This window comes from Kwoniella botswanensis, chromosome 1, assembly GCF_036426115.1.
Source record: "Kwoniella botswanensis chromosome 1, complete sequence".
Classification (NCBI taxonomy): domain Eukaryota; kingdom Fungi; phylum Basidiomycota; class Tremellomycetes; order Tremellales; family Cryptococcaceae; genus Kwoniella; species Kwoniella botswanensis.
Window position 1 is genome coordinate 3272834 of NC_088599.1, and position 17371 is coordinate 3290204.

General features: G+C 46.2%; 6 protein-coding genes across 6 annotated transcripts; 5 read left to right on the plus strand and 1 right to left on the minus strand.

The window, feature by feature from the left end:
- Positions 1–44: 44 nt before the first annotated feature.
- On the plus strand, positions 45–827 carry L199_001261 (uncharacterized protein; the record flags this gene model as incomplete). Its single annotated transcript, XM_064887016.1, has 1 exon — positions 45–827. The coding sequence occupies one exon, from the start codon at positions 45–47 to the stop codon at positions 825–827; it is 783 nt and encodes a 260-aa protein (XP_064743088.1).
- Positions 828–1425: 598 nt separating this feature from the next.
- On the plus strand, positions 1426–2166 carry L199_001262 (uncharacterized protein; the record flags this gene model as incomplete). The annotated part of the gene is made up of 1 exon (XM_064887017.1): positions 1426–2166. The coding sequence occupies one exon, from the start codon at positions 1426–1428 to the stop codon at positions 2164–2166; it is 741 nt and encodes a 246-aa protein (XP_064743089.1).
- Positions 2167–2756: 590 nt separating this feature from the next.
- On the plus strand, positions 2757–3619 carry L199_001263 (uncharacterized protein; the record flags this gene model as incomplete). Its single annotated transcript, XM_064887018.1, has 2 exons — positions 2757–3480; positions 3573–3619. 2 exons carry the CDS (start codon positions 2757–2759, stop codon positions 3617–3619), a joined length of 771 nt encoding a protein of 256 aa, XP_064743090.1.
- Positions 3620–3789: 170 nt separating this feature from the next.
- L199_001264 (uncharacterized protein) lies at positions 3790–5923 on the minus strand (the record flags this gene model as incomplete). The annotated part of the gene is made up of 6 exons (XM_064887019.1): positions 3790–4081; positions 4198–4493; positions 4608–5497; positions 5576–5620; positions 5675–5753; positions 5831–5923. 6 exons carry the CDS (start codon positions 5921–5923, stop codon positions 3790–3792), a joined length of 1695 nt encoding a protein of 564 aa, XP_064743091.1.
- A 1210-nt stretch (positions 5924–7133) lies between these two features.
- L199_001265 (uncharacterized protein) lies at positions 7134–9344 on the plus strand (the record flags this gene model as incomplete). The annotated part of the gene is made up of 6 exons (XM_064887020.1): positions 7134–7386; positions 7457–7566; positions 7666–7818; positions 7930–8285; positions 8378–8652; positions 9100–9344. 6 exons carry the CDS (start codon positions 7134–7136, stop codon positions 9342–9344), a joined length of 1392 nt encoding a protein of 463 aa, XP_064743092.1.
- Positions 9345–10732: 1388 nt separating this feature from the next.
- Positions 10733–15684, plus strand: L199_001266 (uncharacterized protein; the record flags this gene model as incomplete). The annotated part of the gene is made up of 5 exons (XM_064887021.1): positions 10733–11697; positions 11771–12062; positions 12122–13021; positions 13087–15370; positions 15431–15684. 5 exons carry the CDS (start codon positions 10733–10735, stop codon positions 15682–15684), a joined length of 4695 nt encoding a protein of 1564 aa, XP_064743093.1.
- Between the last annotated feature and the right edge of the window lie 1687 nt (positions 15685–17371).

A 17371-nucleotide genomic window follows, 5' to 3' on the forward strand; every position in this document is an offset into this window, starting at 1 on the left:
TCGATATTTGAGTATTACCCTCCGATCAGACCAACTACTGCACAATGAACCCCTCACAAACAACCCTTTCAAGCGAGTTTGCCACCGGACCAGGGTCTTCTCCTTCTGTTGCTTCGATGAATGACACTGTGACGACAGAAACCGTACAATCCGACTCAGAAACTGAGATGTTCGAACTCAACGCAAAGACTCCCACAAACTCATCCGAAGTACTCAGACCGCTTACAAGTGCGACTGGCTCCGAAGTGAATATCACACAACATGTTACTGCTTCAACAGCAAATTCCGACCAACCTGGCCACACGTCGAGCTATTTCAGTGAACCTGTCAACTTTACATTCAAGAATGACGCTCAAGAAGCAAACTATCTTTCCTTCACCCATTACATGGCTAGTCAATATCCCAATAGCAATATCTCAGAGGTCAATGCATCCCTTGGAGATAAGATCCGGTCTACGTGGCTCTCTTCCAGGCGAGAAGATCAGCAGGGAGATTATCCTACTCGTAGCCAATGGATGGGTATACGAGTTGGCAAGATGGGGGAGCTTAGAGATAAATTAAAAATCGGTTCGTTAGATGATAAGTACTTGCTGACATTGGGTTGTGATCTGTCTTATCTGGAACTTCAGGATCCTCTGGGACTGGAGGGTGCAATGAGCGAAGATGGGGATCAATCATTTCGACCGGTTACAAGGAAAGATCATCTGTTAGATAGTTTGTTGACTAAAGAGATGAGAGTTACGGTGGATGATGCTGGGAGGATGAGAAGGGATAGTATGAATAGGCTGAAAGCGATGGTGGAGGAACAAATGAGAGATTTGAAGTAGACTGAGAGGTCATCGTGTCATCGTGATTGCATTTATACAGACTAATTTTACTGTATAAAACAATTGTATACTGTACTGTAGGGTGATGATTTTGGTCCGTGTTTTCAGTTTTTTCTCACTTAGCCTGCGCTGTCACCGAGTCTGTATATGTCGTATATATACCTTTAAAGTATTTAGAAAGATCAGCATTTCTACATGAGGATCTGTAAGACAAAAATTCCTGTACACTAGTCATTTGTGGCAGGACTTGTTTGAAGGAAACACAGATGAGTGGGGGAGGGCAGCAGGAAGCGTACAGTACTTTTCACAAAGGACACGACACAGGCAGGTTTGTCCCTAAGGCAAAATCATAAAGGATCGTCCATACATCTGGCCGCAATGTTCCACTCAACAGCCTTCAAACTGACCTTGGGCTGTATATAACACAGTTGACCTAAATTATCATACTGCACTGTGTTACCGATTCGCCACCGCGAGAAACCATTGGTCATCATTGATACATACTGTACAGACCTACATACATAGCATACATCATCACCGCTCGCTCATCGTCGATCGCCGTACCGAGTTCCTTAGGCGATATATCACCCGAAACAGCATGGTAACACGATACACTTATACCGCACCAAGCAAGGTTTTGACCTCACCAGAAAACACAGAGACTTCTCAAAACTCAAAAGCTACTGCAGGTGCAGAGGCTGCTCGCACTGCACCCTCTCATAGCTCAATCGACCCTCCCGAAGAGCGACTTCTCAAGGTGTACGAGGCCTCGCAAGCTGCCAGGGACTACTTCAGGTCGAATGCTAATAACCCCAATTTGCATACCAAAGACCGAACTGCCAGTCTTGTAGGATTAGATATACTGGAAAGCAGAAATTCCCTAGAAGAACTCACTCCAGAACAATATAAAGAACACATCCAGACCTTTTACGATGGTTCTGGTATGGGTCAAAAAGGGATTTACCCAACTACTGCACAGTACGAAGACTACATGGAAGGATTATGGCGAGAGTTTTACTTTAGGACCAAGAAGACAAATGATATGTCAAAAGATGGAAATTTTAGAACTTTCATTTCCTATACCGCGGGTTTAGAAGAAGATGATCCTTATGTAACTAATCAAGACAAGTTAGCAGAGGATGAACCATATGTCGGGCTCACACGAAGACAATTGCTGAGAGATACACTGTTGACTCGAAGAATAACTCTCTTTGAGCAGGACCTCCAGACAAAGAAGGATTGGTTGATTGATAGATATCAGGAGCGATGGGAGGACATTGTGTATCTCAGGAAGAATAGACTGCCTGGGCACTTCGGAAAATCTGCTCAACTGGTTTAACGAGAAGGAATAGGGAAGTGAGAAGTCGTCAAAGTGGCGTTTTACTGTACCATATCGTATACTGTGCATACATCCTCTCTCATTCTCATATAATGCATTGCAGAGCCAGGTGGGCCACCCTACCCTTAAAGACTACCTAGGTTACAATGATACACATTGCATCCAACTAAATGGAAGTGGCGCCCGATGAGACTAGTCAGGAGAAGCTGTTCAAAACGAAAAGACACGTCGTCATGGTTTGAGATGACACTTGAGCATAAAGGTGGTCTGTGCTGATGCCACTGGAGTATAGCATGACAAATAGACAACAAAGGTGACCCCAGCCTCAGAAGCAAAGCATCAAAGGGCTTTTTCTAGTGTAGCAAGGGGAAACGTAACAATATCTTTTTGCACTACTTGGGGACAATGATTATCTCTGGTGTCTTCTGTCAGGGTTATTAGCGAATGAGGATGTGTTCTGTAGCCCAGTGGACTCAAAGATATAAGACATCTCAACTGGTTTGACGGTATCTCTATTTTCCCTTCATCCCGTACGAGCTACATTGTCCAACCTAAGCTCAGCAAATATCATAAGTATTATTGACTATACAATGTCACTCGAAGGTACAACTTTAGGCAGTCCTTCGATTGCAGGATCCACAATGAACAGTACAATACAGGAACCTCCCACTACTAATGATGAAGGCGCACCTGAGACGAGGTGCGATAGCAGAAAAGACCAGATCCTTCAAACTATCGACCAAGCTTGTAACCAACTGCAGAGATTGATCGATCACCCTGCTCCTACTCTCAATCAGTACAGCTTGGCTGCCAGTAAACTTGCCATTGACCTTTTGAGAGAAACCCAAGAAGCCTCTGGAACCATAGATTATGATCGTTTCATCAAGGATGGATGGATGTCAAGTCATATGCAAGTCTACCATAGGACAGTCCATCCGACTAGACTTCAGTGGATCAAGAAACGAAAAACGGACTGGAGTGAGGCGTCTCGAAATTCAGCTCAACAATCTCTTGAGCTTGAATTGGGAATTCCACTCCCAACAGCAGTTGAAACAGGTCTGGACTTGATTGGGAAATCTATCGCTTCTGAATCGCAACAACTCCCACCTGACAAAAACGATCCTTACCAAATGACCTTCCTGTCTGATCTGGTATGGGATTACGTATCCAAACGATTGGTCGATGATCCAACGTATTTTGAAGATACCCAACATCGATATACGGCTTATCAGACTGAGTTTGAACGAGAGATGAGGTCTCAAGAGCAATCCTCTCAAAGTGCCAAGCCTAAGAAACAATCTTGGTATAGGAGAGGTCCGTTCGCTAGTCGCCCTAAAGATAGCAGATAGAGTCTCCAAGTGTCGCATTCCCAAGTGGTCGCTTGCATTATCATGAGAGTCCGAAAGACGGTCATTTGGGAGTGCCTTATTTATTCAGAATCAAATTATGTTAGTAGGAATCGGTAGGCGTTGTTCTGCACAGTATATGCACTCAGTAACCAGTCGCGGTTTGTATGCAAGATGATTATATGCATGTTAGCAAAGCATTTGGTATTCTATCCATCTCCATTATTTGTGTCAATCACTAATATACAACGACTCAGCCCCTTGATTCTTCACTGCCTCACTTCCAAGTACTTTCATACCACCTCCATCTCCAAGTTCTAGCAAACCGACCACCTTTCCCCACCTCCCAGTCCAGCTTTCCGGCAGGTAATATTGGTCTAACGAATCCTGTTCTGCGCTCGTACGCATCGGCTAAGAGTGATTCTACAGTCATTTTGGCACTTCCTACACATCCTTCCAGGAGGGGTATCCCGGGATAAGCATATGAGCCTACTATATACACGCATGAGTCGAGAGATGATGAGCGTAGTTGAGGGAGAATTTTATTAGGTTGTTTCAATGGGAGTGCACTGAGGTTGCAGAGATCAGATTCAGTATAATGTCCTTGGAAAATACAATTATAACTCTAGGGAAGAAATGGGTAGTTTCTGAAGAAAGCATATGTTATAGTAGGGTATACACTTACCGTTCCAGTTTTGACACACTTAGAACCTTGCTTGGATCAATCACTACGGCCGGATTGGTAGTTTGCAATACCATCGCATCGGTCCTGCCTCTCCTCCGTAGCCTCTTCGGAGGCAAGATGATCTGAGTGGCTTGAGTGTATATAGCGTTCTCCGTAGGGATCAGATAGGGTATAGGGTGTGTTTCTGGTGAAGGTCGTGAGGAAAAACTGGTATCGGGTAAGAAGAAATTAAGATCTCTCCTATCCTTGGAGGAAGGTAGGATGGAAGTATCTCGATGGGTGACTACGATTGTTTCCTATAAGCATTGAAAGAGATATCTATGTCAGCTTGGTTTTCATGCAAGCTATTGCTATTGCAGTCCATCACCGAGATCAGGGAAGCTGAGCTGAGATGAAGAGATGTCACTCACCCTATAATTTACTTTGCCCAACGCAGCTCTCATCTGACCGACCCTTCTACCTTCTTTGATCTGTCTATTATCGTTCAAGCTACTCTCCAACCCTTCCAACAAAATCTTGGCTACGCTAGCCGGAGTAGCCAAGACTACTTTGTCCGCCGTAATCCTCTCTTCTTCTTCCCCTTCCTGCTGCCCCTGTCTCTGAGCAGTCGTGTTCTTCATCTTTATGCTCACACCTCCATCATATTCCAACCCCATAATTTCAGTTGATAATCTAACATACCCCTCTCCCTGTTCTCTGACAGGCTTCGCCAATAGCTCAGCAATGGTAGATGCCGTATAGCCTTTCGACAATTGATAATGGTCTGTTCCCAGGGTCAAATGGATATATTCCAATATCACCTTCATAGGTAATTGTAGACAATCTTTTGTAGTCATCGTTCCAACCGATGAGAAGAGGGGTATGACCAATTTGGAGATGAAAAACGATTCGAATAATTCCCCAAGCGGTGTCCATACTTCATATTCTATTATGGGGATCGTGAATGGTTGAGTGAGGAATGCCGATAATATTGAAGTGAATTCTTTCAACGTCATTTCATTCTCGGTCTTCTTGCTTCCTGGATTACACAGGCAGCTAGGCAACAAATCATGATACGCCACGAAGCTCAGTATCACCAAAAGGGAATAACAGATTGCTACTCCCACAAAGGTCGCTATATCCCGTACGAGGTTGAAGATGTTCTGATATGCTTGAGAAGGTAGTGAGGGGATGGAGAATCCCGACGATCCCGAATGGATGAAATAGGTTGATTGGGAAGAGGAAAAAGAGAATTTGTAGTTGTGTGTTTCGAGGGGGATCTGAAGGTGATGATAGAGTGATAGCAATAAAGGATAGTAGCCTATCGAAGGGAAGCTGTTCAGTGGTATATACCTTTTCAATTGTCAGAGCAAGGGGTTGGTCGCTCTGAGAGACGTACCTCCTTGGAATCCTCTCATTGGTACATCCACAATCCACTTCTCCTCTGTATCCTTTTCTGTCACTTCCCTTTCCCTACCCCGTCGACCAATGCGTGTACTTTTACTTTTACCAGGCCCATTAGAAGACGACGATAGAGGTATCTCCACAGATTGCGAATGAAATCCTAATTTACTTGACTGCGAGCCAAGAATACATCGCAAAGTCAGGAACGTAGCTGAATGAAAGGAAAGGGAGGGAAGGCAGATGAGCATACCTTTTCGATCAAATGAACTTCTACACCCTCCTTACGAAGCAGATAAGCGGTCGTCAATCCAGCTAAACCGGATCCTATCACTGCTACCTTCATCTCGTTCGATCAAGTAGTGTATCGTATCAGGACAGCCGAGATTGTTGTTTTTTGATGTTTGGGATTGATCAAAATTGAGCAATAAAATGGGATTTGATGATCTGACGCGTTCAAGCATTAATTACGTTGCACCGTGCGAGTAGTAATGTCGTATCATATGGAGATCGTCCGACATTTCAGGACGGGCTCAACCGAAGTTCAGAACAGGTTGAATGCATGCATGACGGTCTCTGAAGACCATCGGTGTATGTAACCTTGTGTTGAGAGCTGCAACGTCATCATCAGTGGTCATTCATCACCAGGGTCAGGTCATGTGAGAGCGGGGTCCAACAGCTCATGTCCGTGCGGCGCGATGATAAATTCGGGGATAGAGGTCAACTCAAGATCTCTCATCTCCGTCCTCATAATCCTTGACTCAGGGAAATAGCTCTACCACTGAGGACCATCCTCATCAGTCTAGCTCGTAACAGCTGCGTGAGGATCGGATGGGGGAGCACAGACGAGGGTCGAGAGGATTTGGCGTAATGAAATCACCTCGTTTCGGGAGTGTGGCGGAGGCCGAAAACAATAAATGGCATGTGCGATGCAATTTCAGAGATGGTTATTTTATGTAGCGTGAATGTGAAATATGCAGAAACGTCCTTCGCGCTGTATGTTACCAGAGGTTTGTTATGCTACTGAACGACAGTCAGTGACTTTGCATCTGCGAGAGGATGTCTGGGATGATTGATTGTGTGCAGCAGTCGCAGTCGGCTATGCAATACCAGCATCAAAAGGCAGTTTCCAAGTTGAAGCGACGAGTACCTGACTGGGGCTGCGAAGTCGTGACGTGGAAAAAACCATCCAAACCATCAAACATCCTTTCTCGCTTTCTCGGAGAATACCGTGGACCCGACTACGACAGGTTGCTGTAATCTACTTCTACATCGCAGTCGGATCACACAGACATGCCATAGACAACAACGGTCGCATCGTATCATCACCTGCCAGACAACGGAGCACAGCAGGACACGGCCCAATGTCTGCTAGCTGCTTACTACGGGCATCCCTCCATCGCGCAGTAGGAAGCGGGGTAGCTTCGTCGAGCCAATCGTCAGTAAGGTATATAACATCTATATCTAAATCTGGTCCATCCTCTGCCTCAAGTCATCTCGTCCAATCATCTTCATCGCATATACAGCATAGAGGCCGGGTCACAAATATAACCAAGATGCACGGTCGAACACATACAAATCATACCAAACCTACTCAGTCTTCCTCTCCCTCCCTCCCTTCTTCCTCCCATATACACAAACACTCTCATGATGACCATCACGACCATGAACATGACCATGACCATGATCACGATCACCATCATGGGATATTTCATACGCACGCACATGACCACTCGGAAGGAGCTGAACAGATCATGCAAGCTATATCTAGTGGGAAGCTAGATAGGGGTACCAAGATAACCCTATTGGGTGAGTAGCTATCACACCTCCTCCCCAATCCTGCTGATGTCCCAGCTGATATGTGGGTGAATGTGAACAGGTTTAGGATCGAACGTAGCTCTGACGCTGTCAAAGGGAGCAGCGGGAATATGGATGAACTCTGCGTCTTTACTTGCTGAAGCAGGACATAGCTTGTCGGATTTATTGGGTGTAAGTGCTCTTTCTCTGCCTCATGTCGATTGACTGATGATCGTAAGCTGCACATGTCACATATATTGACGTTGTCGTTTCTTTGGCTTCGCGAAATAGGACTTTGTTACCCTCCTCACATGGCGTATATCGAGGAGACCAGCCACGGATAGTTTCCCATGGGGATACAGCAAATTCGAGACGTTCGGTACGCTTAGTGTGAGCGTGATACTGGTGGGAGGAGCATTGGGTATCGGTCTGCATTCATATCATGTGAGTCTCTCATCTGTTTCTATACCACCACCTGGATGTATTTCTCTCAGACATGCCCATTTATATATACATACACACGATGACTTATCATTAATTGTGTGGAACTCGCAGCTCCTACTTCAAACGCTCCTACCATATCTCGAGACCTTCCCACCAGGTACATTCTTCAACTCGCTAGGTCACTGGCTACCTTCCTCTGTTCCATCTCCTCTACTCGAAATGTTCCATTCTCACGGTCCCTCGACTCTACCTCACGAGCACGGGGCAGCAGATGCAGCCCTGTCTGCTCACTCGCATTCCCATGATCACGCTGGGCATGCACACGGTTCCGAGGGAGGAGCGATACTGAACCCTCACGCCGCTTGGTTCGCATTGGGAAGTGTAGTGATCAAAGAATGGTTATATAGAGTGACCGCGAAGGTGGCTGCGGAAGAACATAGTCCCGTGCTGAAGGCTAATGCATTGCAGTAAGTCGCGAAGTCCTCATTACCCCTTTCTTCCCCAACGATCCAGCTCTTTTAGAAGACACACTGACTAAGATGATACGGCACCCATTCAGTCACCGTGCAGACGCTCTCACCTCTCTAGTAGCTCTGACCTCAATCCTCGGTTCTTCCTTTGGAGGATACCACTTCCTCGACCCCCTTGGTGGTCTGGCGGTATCTTTCTTCATCCTGCAACAGGGCCTGACACTGTCCAAAGTAGCTTTCCTAGAATTATTAGATGCCGGTGTAGACGCTAGTACGAAACAGAAGTATTTCGGGATAGTCAATGATTTGGTGGATGGACAGGAGCTTTTGGAGGTAAGGAATGTCAGAGGGGTCAAATCTGGTGGTGAGTAATTGATTTCATATGTGATGAAAGAGGAGCGGTGGATGCATGAGGGGTATCGTGCAGAGATAAGTCAGAGGTAGCGACAAAACCTGGTCATGGAGGAGAGGATTGAAATTGGGAGATGAGACATGATAGAAACGTGGGGTGTAGACCAGTCGAAGGTCGAAGTAGACGGTAGTCACAGATAAAGAGCCCAGAAATCAGAGGGGGACGTAGTGAGGATGAGCGACTAAGACTGTACCCAGAAAGCTGAGTGGGGCGGACCAGAACAAGCGCATATGAGAGACCAGAGGTGGGGTTGCGCCGGTAAGAGATCGCACGATGTTGTGTGAGGTAAAGAGGAGAGAAGAGATGGAGACAGGGCGGAGATGGGGAGGGGTGAGAACGATGCAGAAGACATACATGTGGCCGAGCTGACGATTGTTATCCCACTCCACTGATCAACAGGTCAAACCCTACTTGATTTGACTATAACAGTACCACCTAGTATGACCGTCCGTGATTCTCATGCTGTCGAGCAGAAAGTGAGAGAAGCGATCATGCGAGCTCGAAGGGAAGTTCGAGAAGTCAAGATACATGTGCACGGTAAGGAAGACGGTGAGTTGACAAACGCCGACCCTCTAGATCGTAAGGGTGGCGCGGATGGTAATGGGAATGGACCTAAATCGGATTTTGGTAGAGAAGGTTGTTAAGATAGACTGCAGTGTGGGTTGTAGGAATCTGTATGTTGTCATAGCATTGCATGTATCTGTACGCACGTTGAGTTGGTATGGCGTCAAATAGGAAGCGGTAGAGTCAGTCGATGATGAGTACTGTACTTAATTGACAGACATTCTGTGCTGCCAGGGGCCAGTCATTACGATATTCTTGGCGAATATGGACTTGAATAGGTGAAATACCTTCGGTCACAAGGGACTTGGCATGCAGGACTCAACCGCGTAGACCTCTTTCATGGTGATGTGAACATGTCAATCGCCGAGTGAGGAGCGGAGAACACGTCGTCAAAGATGGTTGTTTCTGCGAGTAAGATGCTTGACAGCGTTGACGGGGGCCTATGATATGATAAATGGGACCACGTGACGTTATCAACGGGGGCCGGTGAGCAAATACGTGGTAGAGTCAAACGGATAAACCATCAACAACTCGATTACAGTACCTTTTCACTTGGCAAAGAAAGGGATGCCCTACGGCACATCAGTGCGGTGCGACTGATCAAGACGGAGATGTGGAGGGTACTTTGTTACAATCGACTCAGAAAAATCGAGTGCGGATCCGAGACAGACAGTATGATGGTCTGAAACGCGGCATGGTGATTCTGACTGATGTTCGGTAGCTATCACTCATTGCTCTCTGTAACCCAACGCATGGAGCAGTTGATGCGAGAAGCAGTCTTCGCCAGAGTAGCTGAGGCGCACGATGCGAGTCTCCGGTCGTGATGTTTTGAATGTGCAGCAAGCATATGGGTGTATTGGTCTGAAAGAGACACACCAAGTACCGACCGCCTCGGGCATTTAACCGCTCTCTACCTTTATGCAAAAACCTGAATTTCCTGAATCGATGTGTTATGTGTTGCACCAAACTTACTGCTCGCACTCACGTAATGAAAGGTCGAGAATGGTTGTTTATGCGCTAAAAAAGTTTGGATCCTTCGGGACCGACGGTCAACGACGAGATAAGTTGGTAATCGACCCATACATACATGCATGCTCAAGTTTTCAACCAAACACCTACCCTCCCTGCACTCGCACTCCTCCTCACTCGGTGATGGGTGATCCTCTTCCATCCTACATACGTCTTAGTCAGCTCATTCCATTTCTCATCGATCTTTTCTTCTCCTCAGTTCATTCCTTATAATCGTACCACCCCCTCACTCTGTTTTCCTAATCCATTTTTATTCTTCTTCTCCCTTTCTTCTCGTTTTCCCCTACCGCATATAATAATTTTTCACCCCCTTCGAGCCTGCTGAGCGATAGCAGTGCACTCGTTGATTCAACATTGTTTGTGTCAACCCCATTCTCCCATAAACTGAACAAGTAACACATACACTACGTACAAATAGACGCAGAGGTCAACGCCAGACATGTCGGACGGTCCCAACGCTCTCAACTTGGGTGCCCCCATCGGCACGACAGGCGCATCAGCCGCGCCTGCTACTACCACTACCACCACTACTATCCCTCACAACATCAACACTGCTAGCCCCGATGGTCATCACGGTGATCATGCTGGAGACCTCTCTTCTTCAGGTAACACCTTAGCCGAGGAAGAGACAGGTGAGAAACATTTAGATGGTATCGATGCGGAAAAGGCCGATTCTCACCACCATCACAATCGACCCCATCTCCCCCATGGACATTCCTCGCACCACAAATCCAAACGAACAGCTCACGATTCCTCTGAAGATGTCGTAGCTGACCTGGAACCTCACCATGTATCCATTCATAGGGGTAAAGAAGAATTCCATGCATTAGAGCGAAAATACTCTTCCATCTCACAACGGAGTCAGGGAGCGGAATTACACCGACCTGCCACTCGAAGATCCATCGCTTCCGCTTTTTCGAATCGACCTGAACGACAAATCTCTCATTTCTCCGCGGCTGACGCTGAAAAGGCCAAAGCTGACGAAGAGGAATTTGATCTAGCTGAAGTGTTGAGATCTAGGAGAGAAAGTTACGATCAAGCTGGTATCAAACGAAAAGATGTCGGTGTCGTATGGGAGGATCTAGAGGTTATCGGTGCAGGAGGTATGAGAATCAATATCAGAAATTTCTCTTCAGCCATTATCGAACAATTCATGATGCCAGTCATCAACCTTTTGGGTGTCTTCGGTTACAACCCGTTTGCACCTAAACCTAAACCTATCTTATTCAAGAACTCTGGTATCCTCAAACCTGGAGAGATGTGTTTGGTCTTAGGTAGACCAGGTTCGGGATGTTCAACCTTCCTTAAATCAATCACCAATCAGAGAGATGGTTATTTGGAAGTCAACGGTAATGTAGAGTATGCCGGTGTACCCTGGAAAGAGATGCGAAAGAGATATGCTGGGTGAGTACAATCGTCGCTTCGTTTCGTTGTGCGCTATATCCATACTGACGCAATCGTACGAAATGCGACGCAGTGAGGTTGTTTATAACCAAGAAGACGATGATCATCTTCCTACCCTTACTGTCGCTCAGACCATCCGATTCGCTCTTTCATTGAAGACACCAAAGAAGAAGGTCCCAGGTGTTTCGAACGCCCAATTCAAGGAGGATATGCTCAACCTCCTTCTTTCCATGCTGAACATCAAGCACACCGCTAACACAATCGTCGGTAACGCTTTCGTACGAGGTGTATCTGGTGGTGAGAGAAAACGAGTGTCTATTGCGGAAATGTTCTGTTCCGGTGCCACTGTCTGTTCATGGGATAACGTGAGTGGTTTTTGGCCTCGAGATGTTCTGAAATAACCGCTAATCGTCGTCAATCATAGTCCACTCGAGGTCTTGACGCTTCTACTGCGCTGGATTACGCCAAATCCCTTCGAATGCTTACCGACATCATGGGTCAGACCACCTTCGTATCGCTTTATCAAGCAGGTGAAGGTATCTACGAACAATTTGACAAGGTCTTAGTACTCAACGACAGTCACGTAGTCTACTTTGGTCCTGCCAAAGAAGCCAGACAATACATGATGGGCTTGGGTTACAGAGACTTGCCTCGACAAACCTCTGCCGATTACTTGTCTGGTTGTACCGATCCCAACGAAAGACGATTTGCCGAGGGTAGAAGCGAGGATGATGTACCTTCCACTCCCGAAGCTATGGAGAAGGCCTATCTCGAGAGTGAGATCTGTGCCCGAATGGCCAGAGAAAGGGAAGAATACAAAGCGTTCGTTCACCAGAATGACGGCATCACAGAAGAATTCAAGCAAGCTGTCACTGAGCAAAAACACAAAGGTGTCGGTAAGAAATCACCATACACCGTACCTTTCATGTCTCAAGCTCTCACCATCGCCAAACGACAACTCATGCTGAAATTCCAAGATAAATTCGGTATCTACACTGGTTATTCGACTTCTATCATCATTGCTTTAATCGTCGGTTCAGTCTACTTCCGTCTTCCTGAAACTGCCTCTGGCGCTTTCACAAGAGGTGGTCTTCTGTTCTTGGGTCTTTTGTTCAACGCTCTTACGTCTTTCTCCGAATTGCCTTCTCAAATGATGGGTCGATCTGTCCTCTACCGTCAAAACGAATATAGATTCTACAGACCTGCTGCTTTCGCCTTGGCTGCTGTCGGTGCGGATGTGCCTTATAGTGCTTCCAATATCTTCATCTTCAGTATCATTCTTTACTTCATGGGTGGTCTTTACTCATCTGCTGGCGCTTTCTTCGTAAGTGTACTTTCCTTGACAACACAAAAGCGGAACTCGCCGCTGATAATGTTGATCCCCCATAGATGTTCTTCCTGTTCGTCTTCACTACGTTCATGGTCATGTCTGCTTTCTTCAGAACCCTTGGTGTCGCTACAACCGATTACAACACTGCTGCCCGACTTGCATCCGTCCTGATCTCGTTCATGGTCACCTACACTGGTTATATGATCCCCGTTCAACAGATGAAACGATGGCTTTTCTGGATCTTCTATCTGAACCCTCTTTCTTACGGATATGAAGCCATCTTTGCCAACGAGTTCTCTCGAATCAACTTGACTTGTGATACCAATTATATTATTCCCCACAACATCCCCACGGCCGGCATTACTGGGTACCCAGATGAAGTCGGACCCAACCAATTGTGTTCTCTGACGGGTTCCACACCTGGGTCTGGTGCTGTTAGCGGTTCTGCATATATGAACGCTGGTTATTCTTACTCCAAATCGCACATATGGCGCAACTACGGTATCCTTATCGGATTCTTCGTCTTCTTCATGTTCTTACAGATGTTCTTCATCGAATACTTGCAACAAGGTGCCAAACATTTCTCGATCAACGTCTACAAAAAAGAAGATAAGGATTTGAAGGAGAAGAATGGCCGATTGGCAGAAAGAAAAGAAGCTTTCAATGCGGGTAAACTGGAACAAGACTTATCAGGACTGAAGATGAGACCTGAACCCTTCACTTGGGAAGCTTTGAACTATACCGTACCTGTTCCAGGTGGTCAACGACAATTGCTAAAAGACATTTACGGTTACGTCAAACCTGGTTCCCTCACTGCTCTTATGGGTGCTTCCGGTGCCGGTAAGACCACCCTATTAGATGTATTGGCTGCTAGAAAGAACATCGGTGTGATCAGTGGTGATATTCTCATGAACGGTCGACCGATTGGTAAAGACTTCCAAAGAGGTTGTGCCTATGCGGAGCAACAGGATACCCACGAATGGACCACCACCGTACGAGAGGCTCTACAATACTCTGCTTACCTCCGACAACCCCAAGATGTACCCAAAGCCGAGAAGGATGCGTACTGTGAAGATATCATCGAATTGCTCGAACTGCAAGATCTCGCCGATGCGATGATTGGTTTCCCAGGTTATGGTCTTTCTGTTGAAGCTCGAAAGCGAGTCACTATCGGTGTCGAATTAGCTGCCAAACCCGACTTGCTACTGTTCCTCGATGAACCTACTTCCGGTCTCGATGGTCAATCCGCTTACAACATTGTTCGATTCCTCAAGAAACTCTGTGCTGCTGGTCAAAAGATCTTATGTACCATCCATCAACCCAACGCTTTGCTCTTCCAATCTTTCGACCGACTCTTGCTCTTACAACGAGGTGGTGAATGTGTTTACTTTGGTGATATCGGACCTGACTCCAAGGTATTGATTGATTACCTCGAACGTAACGGTGCTCAGGTCCCTCACGATGCCAACCCTGCCGAATTCATGTTGGAAGCCATCGGTGCCGGATCTCGAAAGAGGATCGGTGGTGATTGGGGAGAGAAATGGAGGAACTCGCCTGAATTCCAAACTGTCAAAGAAGAGATTCAACAACTCAAAGCTGATGCATTGGCTAAACCCGTTGAAGAACATGGTAAACACACTGAATACGCTACTAGCTTCATGTTCCAACTCAAGACGATGTTGAACAGAACCAATGTGGCTCTTTGGAGAAACGCAGACTATCAATGGACCAGATTATTCGCCCATATCGCTATTGGTTTAGTTGTCACTTTGACTTTCCTACAGCTTGACAACTCGCTCCAATCGTTACAATACAGAGTATTCGCTTGTTTCTTCGCTACCATCTTACCGGCTTTGATCTTGGCTCAAATCGAACCTCAGTATATTATGAGTAGAATGACATTCAACAGAGAAGCTTCATCAAAGATGTACTCGTCTACTATCTTCGCTTTGACCCAATTATTGGCCGAAATGCCTTACTCCCTCATCTGTTCCGTCGCTTTCTACCTATTACTCTACTATGGTGTCGGTTTCCCACACGCCTCTTCGAGAGCCGGATATTTCTTCGCAATGATCCTTATCACCGAGGTTTATGCGGTAACTCTTGGTCAAGCTGTTGCTGCTCTCTCCCCTTCTATCCTTGTGGCTGCGCTGTTCAACCCCTTCTTACTCGTTCTCTTCTCCTTGTTCTGTGGTGTCACTGCTCCTCCCGCCACACTTCCTTACTTCTGGAGAAGCTGGATGTATCAACTCGACCCCTTCACTCGTCTTATCAGTGGTCTCGTTTCAGCCGTCCTCCAGGACGTAGAGGTAGTGTGCAAGGAGAAAGAGTACAACGTCTTCTGTAAGTACAGTTAGATATACTTTTGCGTGAACCGCGCGATGCTGACCATTCCGCCACCAGCTCCACCCGCGGGACAAACATGTGCGGAGTACGCCGGTGCCTACGCAGATGCTGTGGGAGGTTACATCAACAACCTCGATGCCACATCAGACTGTCAATTTTGTCAATACAGAGTTGGACAAAGCTTCTTTGCGCCATTGGAGATAGAATACTCCAATAGGGGGAGAGATCTAGGCATATTTATTTGCTATGTAGTCTTCAACATCATCGTTTTACTGCTTGCCGCACGATTCCTCAAATGGCAAAGACGTTAGAAAATGATTCTGGACCGAAAGAAGCGGAAGGAAGAAATTTGGTGAAGCCGTTCAATGGCCGTGCCTTTTTCTTTGGGGATGTCATATAGAGTCACTCTCTCAATACATTTAATAGTACATAGATTTACTTTATTTCTGTTCCGAACAAATAATGAGATGGACACTGTTCACGAAAAGTCATCATCAGTTTTGATAAGATCCTCTGACTGCGTGGAGTGCCACTTTTGTTGAACCAGACGCGAGTAGCGTTCATTATTCTTCAGTGGTTGTTACTAAGCGCGCGGCAGGAGGAGAGAGAAGAGGGAGGAGGAGATAGGGACGAGGTGAGGAGGGAGGGAGAGGGTTGAGGGGTGAAAAGAGGTGAGAGAGGGGGAAGAAAAGTGGCGAGACAAACGAGGGAAGCCGTATACTGAATTGCAATAAAAAGGGAGGACATCAGTCTGCACTGCTCCTTGGACATCCCAACGGGTGTGGTCAAATTGTCATATAAGGGTATCACCGATCAGTAGCTATCGTTGCCAAGTTTTTCTGGAATATGTAGAGATCTGGAATCTCTTCGATACTAGCGTTCTCGATGTGTAGACTCACCGAAGGACACGGTAACTTGATGTCTTCCACATCCGTGAGACAATAGGTGACTGTAAAGCCAAGGAAGCAGGTTGTCACCTAGATACAAGAATTGTTCGATACGATAGAGGAATGCCAGAAACAGTCTTTGAATTTATGCTTGTTTGCCTCTGACGACTGCGTTGGTGGTGGCAACCGCAGAAAACTGTGCATGGCCGTTGAAGTGGTCAAGAGGAATGGCCAAAACAGGCAAGCGATACCATACACCATTTGAGTGATATGCTGGATCAACCAGTACATCAAGTACCCTTTAGAGTGCCACTGAGATCGACTTACGGTAAACGTGGTGCCGCAGGTGGTCAACATGGCTGAGAGAACCGATCGAGCCACCAATGCGTCATCTTGTTCATCGAGGTTACTCCGATTCATTTTGGGCATTCATTATAGTGGTACTCATCGTGGTCCGATTCAGCGGCTCACATCTTATAATATCTCGAGACATCATTGAAGCTTATCACTACGCAGCCGAAGCTAGGTCCCCGGATAACAAATCTTAGTCAAATCTGGTTCTATAATTAGTCCAGATAACTCATAAATAATATACTCGGTGATCCGCTCCTCACTATTCGGACAGTCTAAAAGAACTTACACATGGTACGATTGCTTTGTTTACCTCGACTTGTTTTCTAGAAGGTCTGCTTTAGTGGTGGCGTTGATCATTTACAGCCACTTGTTTCAGATACCTGAATATCTAATTGGAATCTCTGTTTACTCTCTGATATTGAACCCTATCATTCATTCGGATTTTGTCTCACTGCACGTGTAAAAGGCGTCGCTGCTTTGCTACCAGGAACCAACGCGTCATAACGTCAACTCACCCGATTTAAGGTTTTCGACACCTGAAAGTTAAGGTTCCTGCACACCAACGTAGAAGTTTCCTGTTGCGGGTGGCTTTCAATTGACATAAGTAGATCTTCTGTATCAGACATTCCTCTAATTAGAGACTCATTCAACCCGATCACCATCCGGCGACCCATCTTCTTGGTATAGTAACATCCAACACAGATGAATGAACCAAATATTGCTGGAAATGCGCTAAAGTGTCTCATTCGTTTAATAG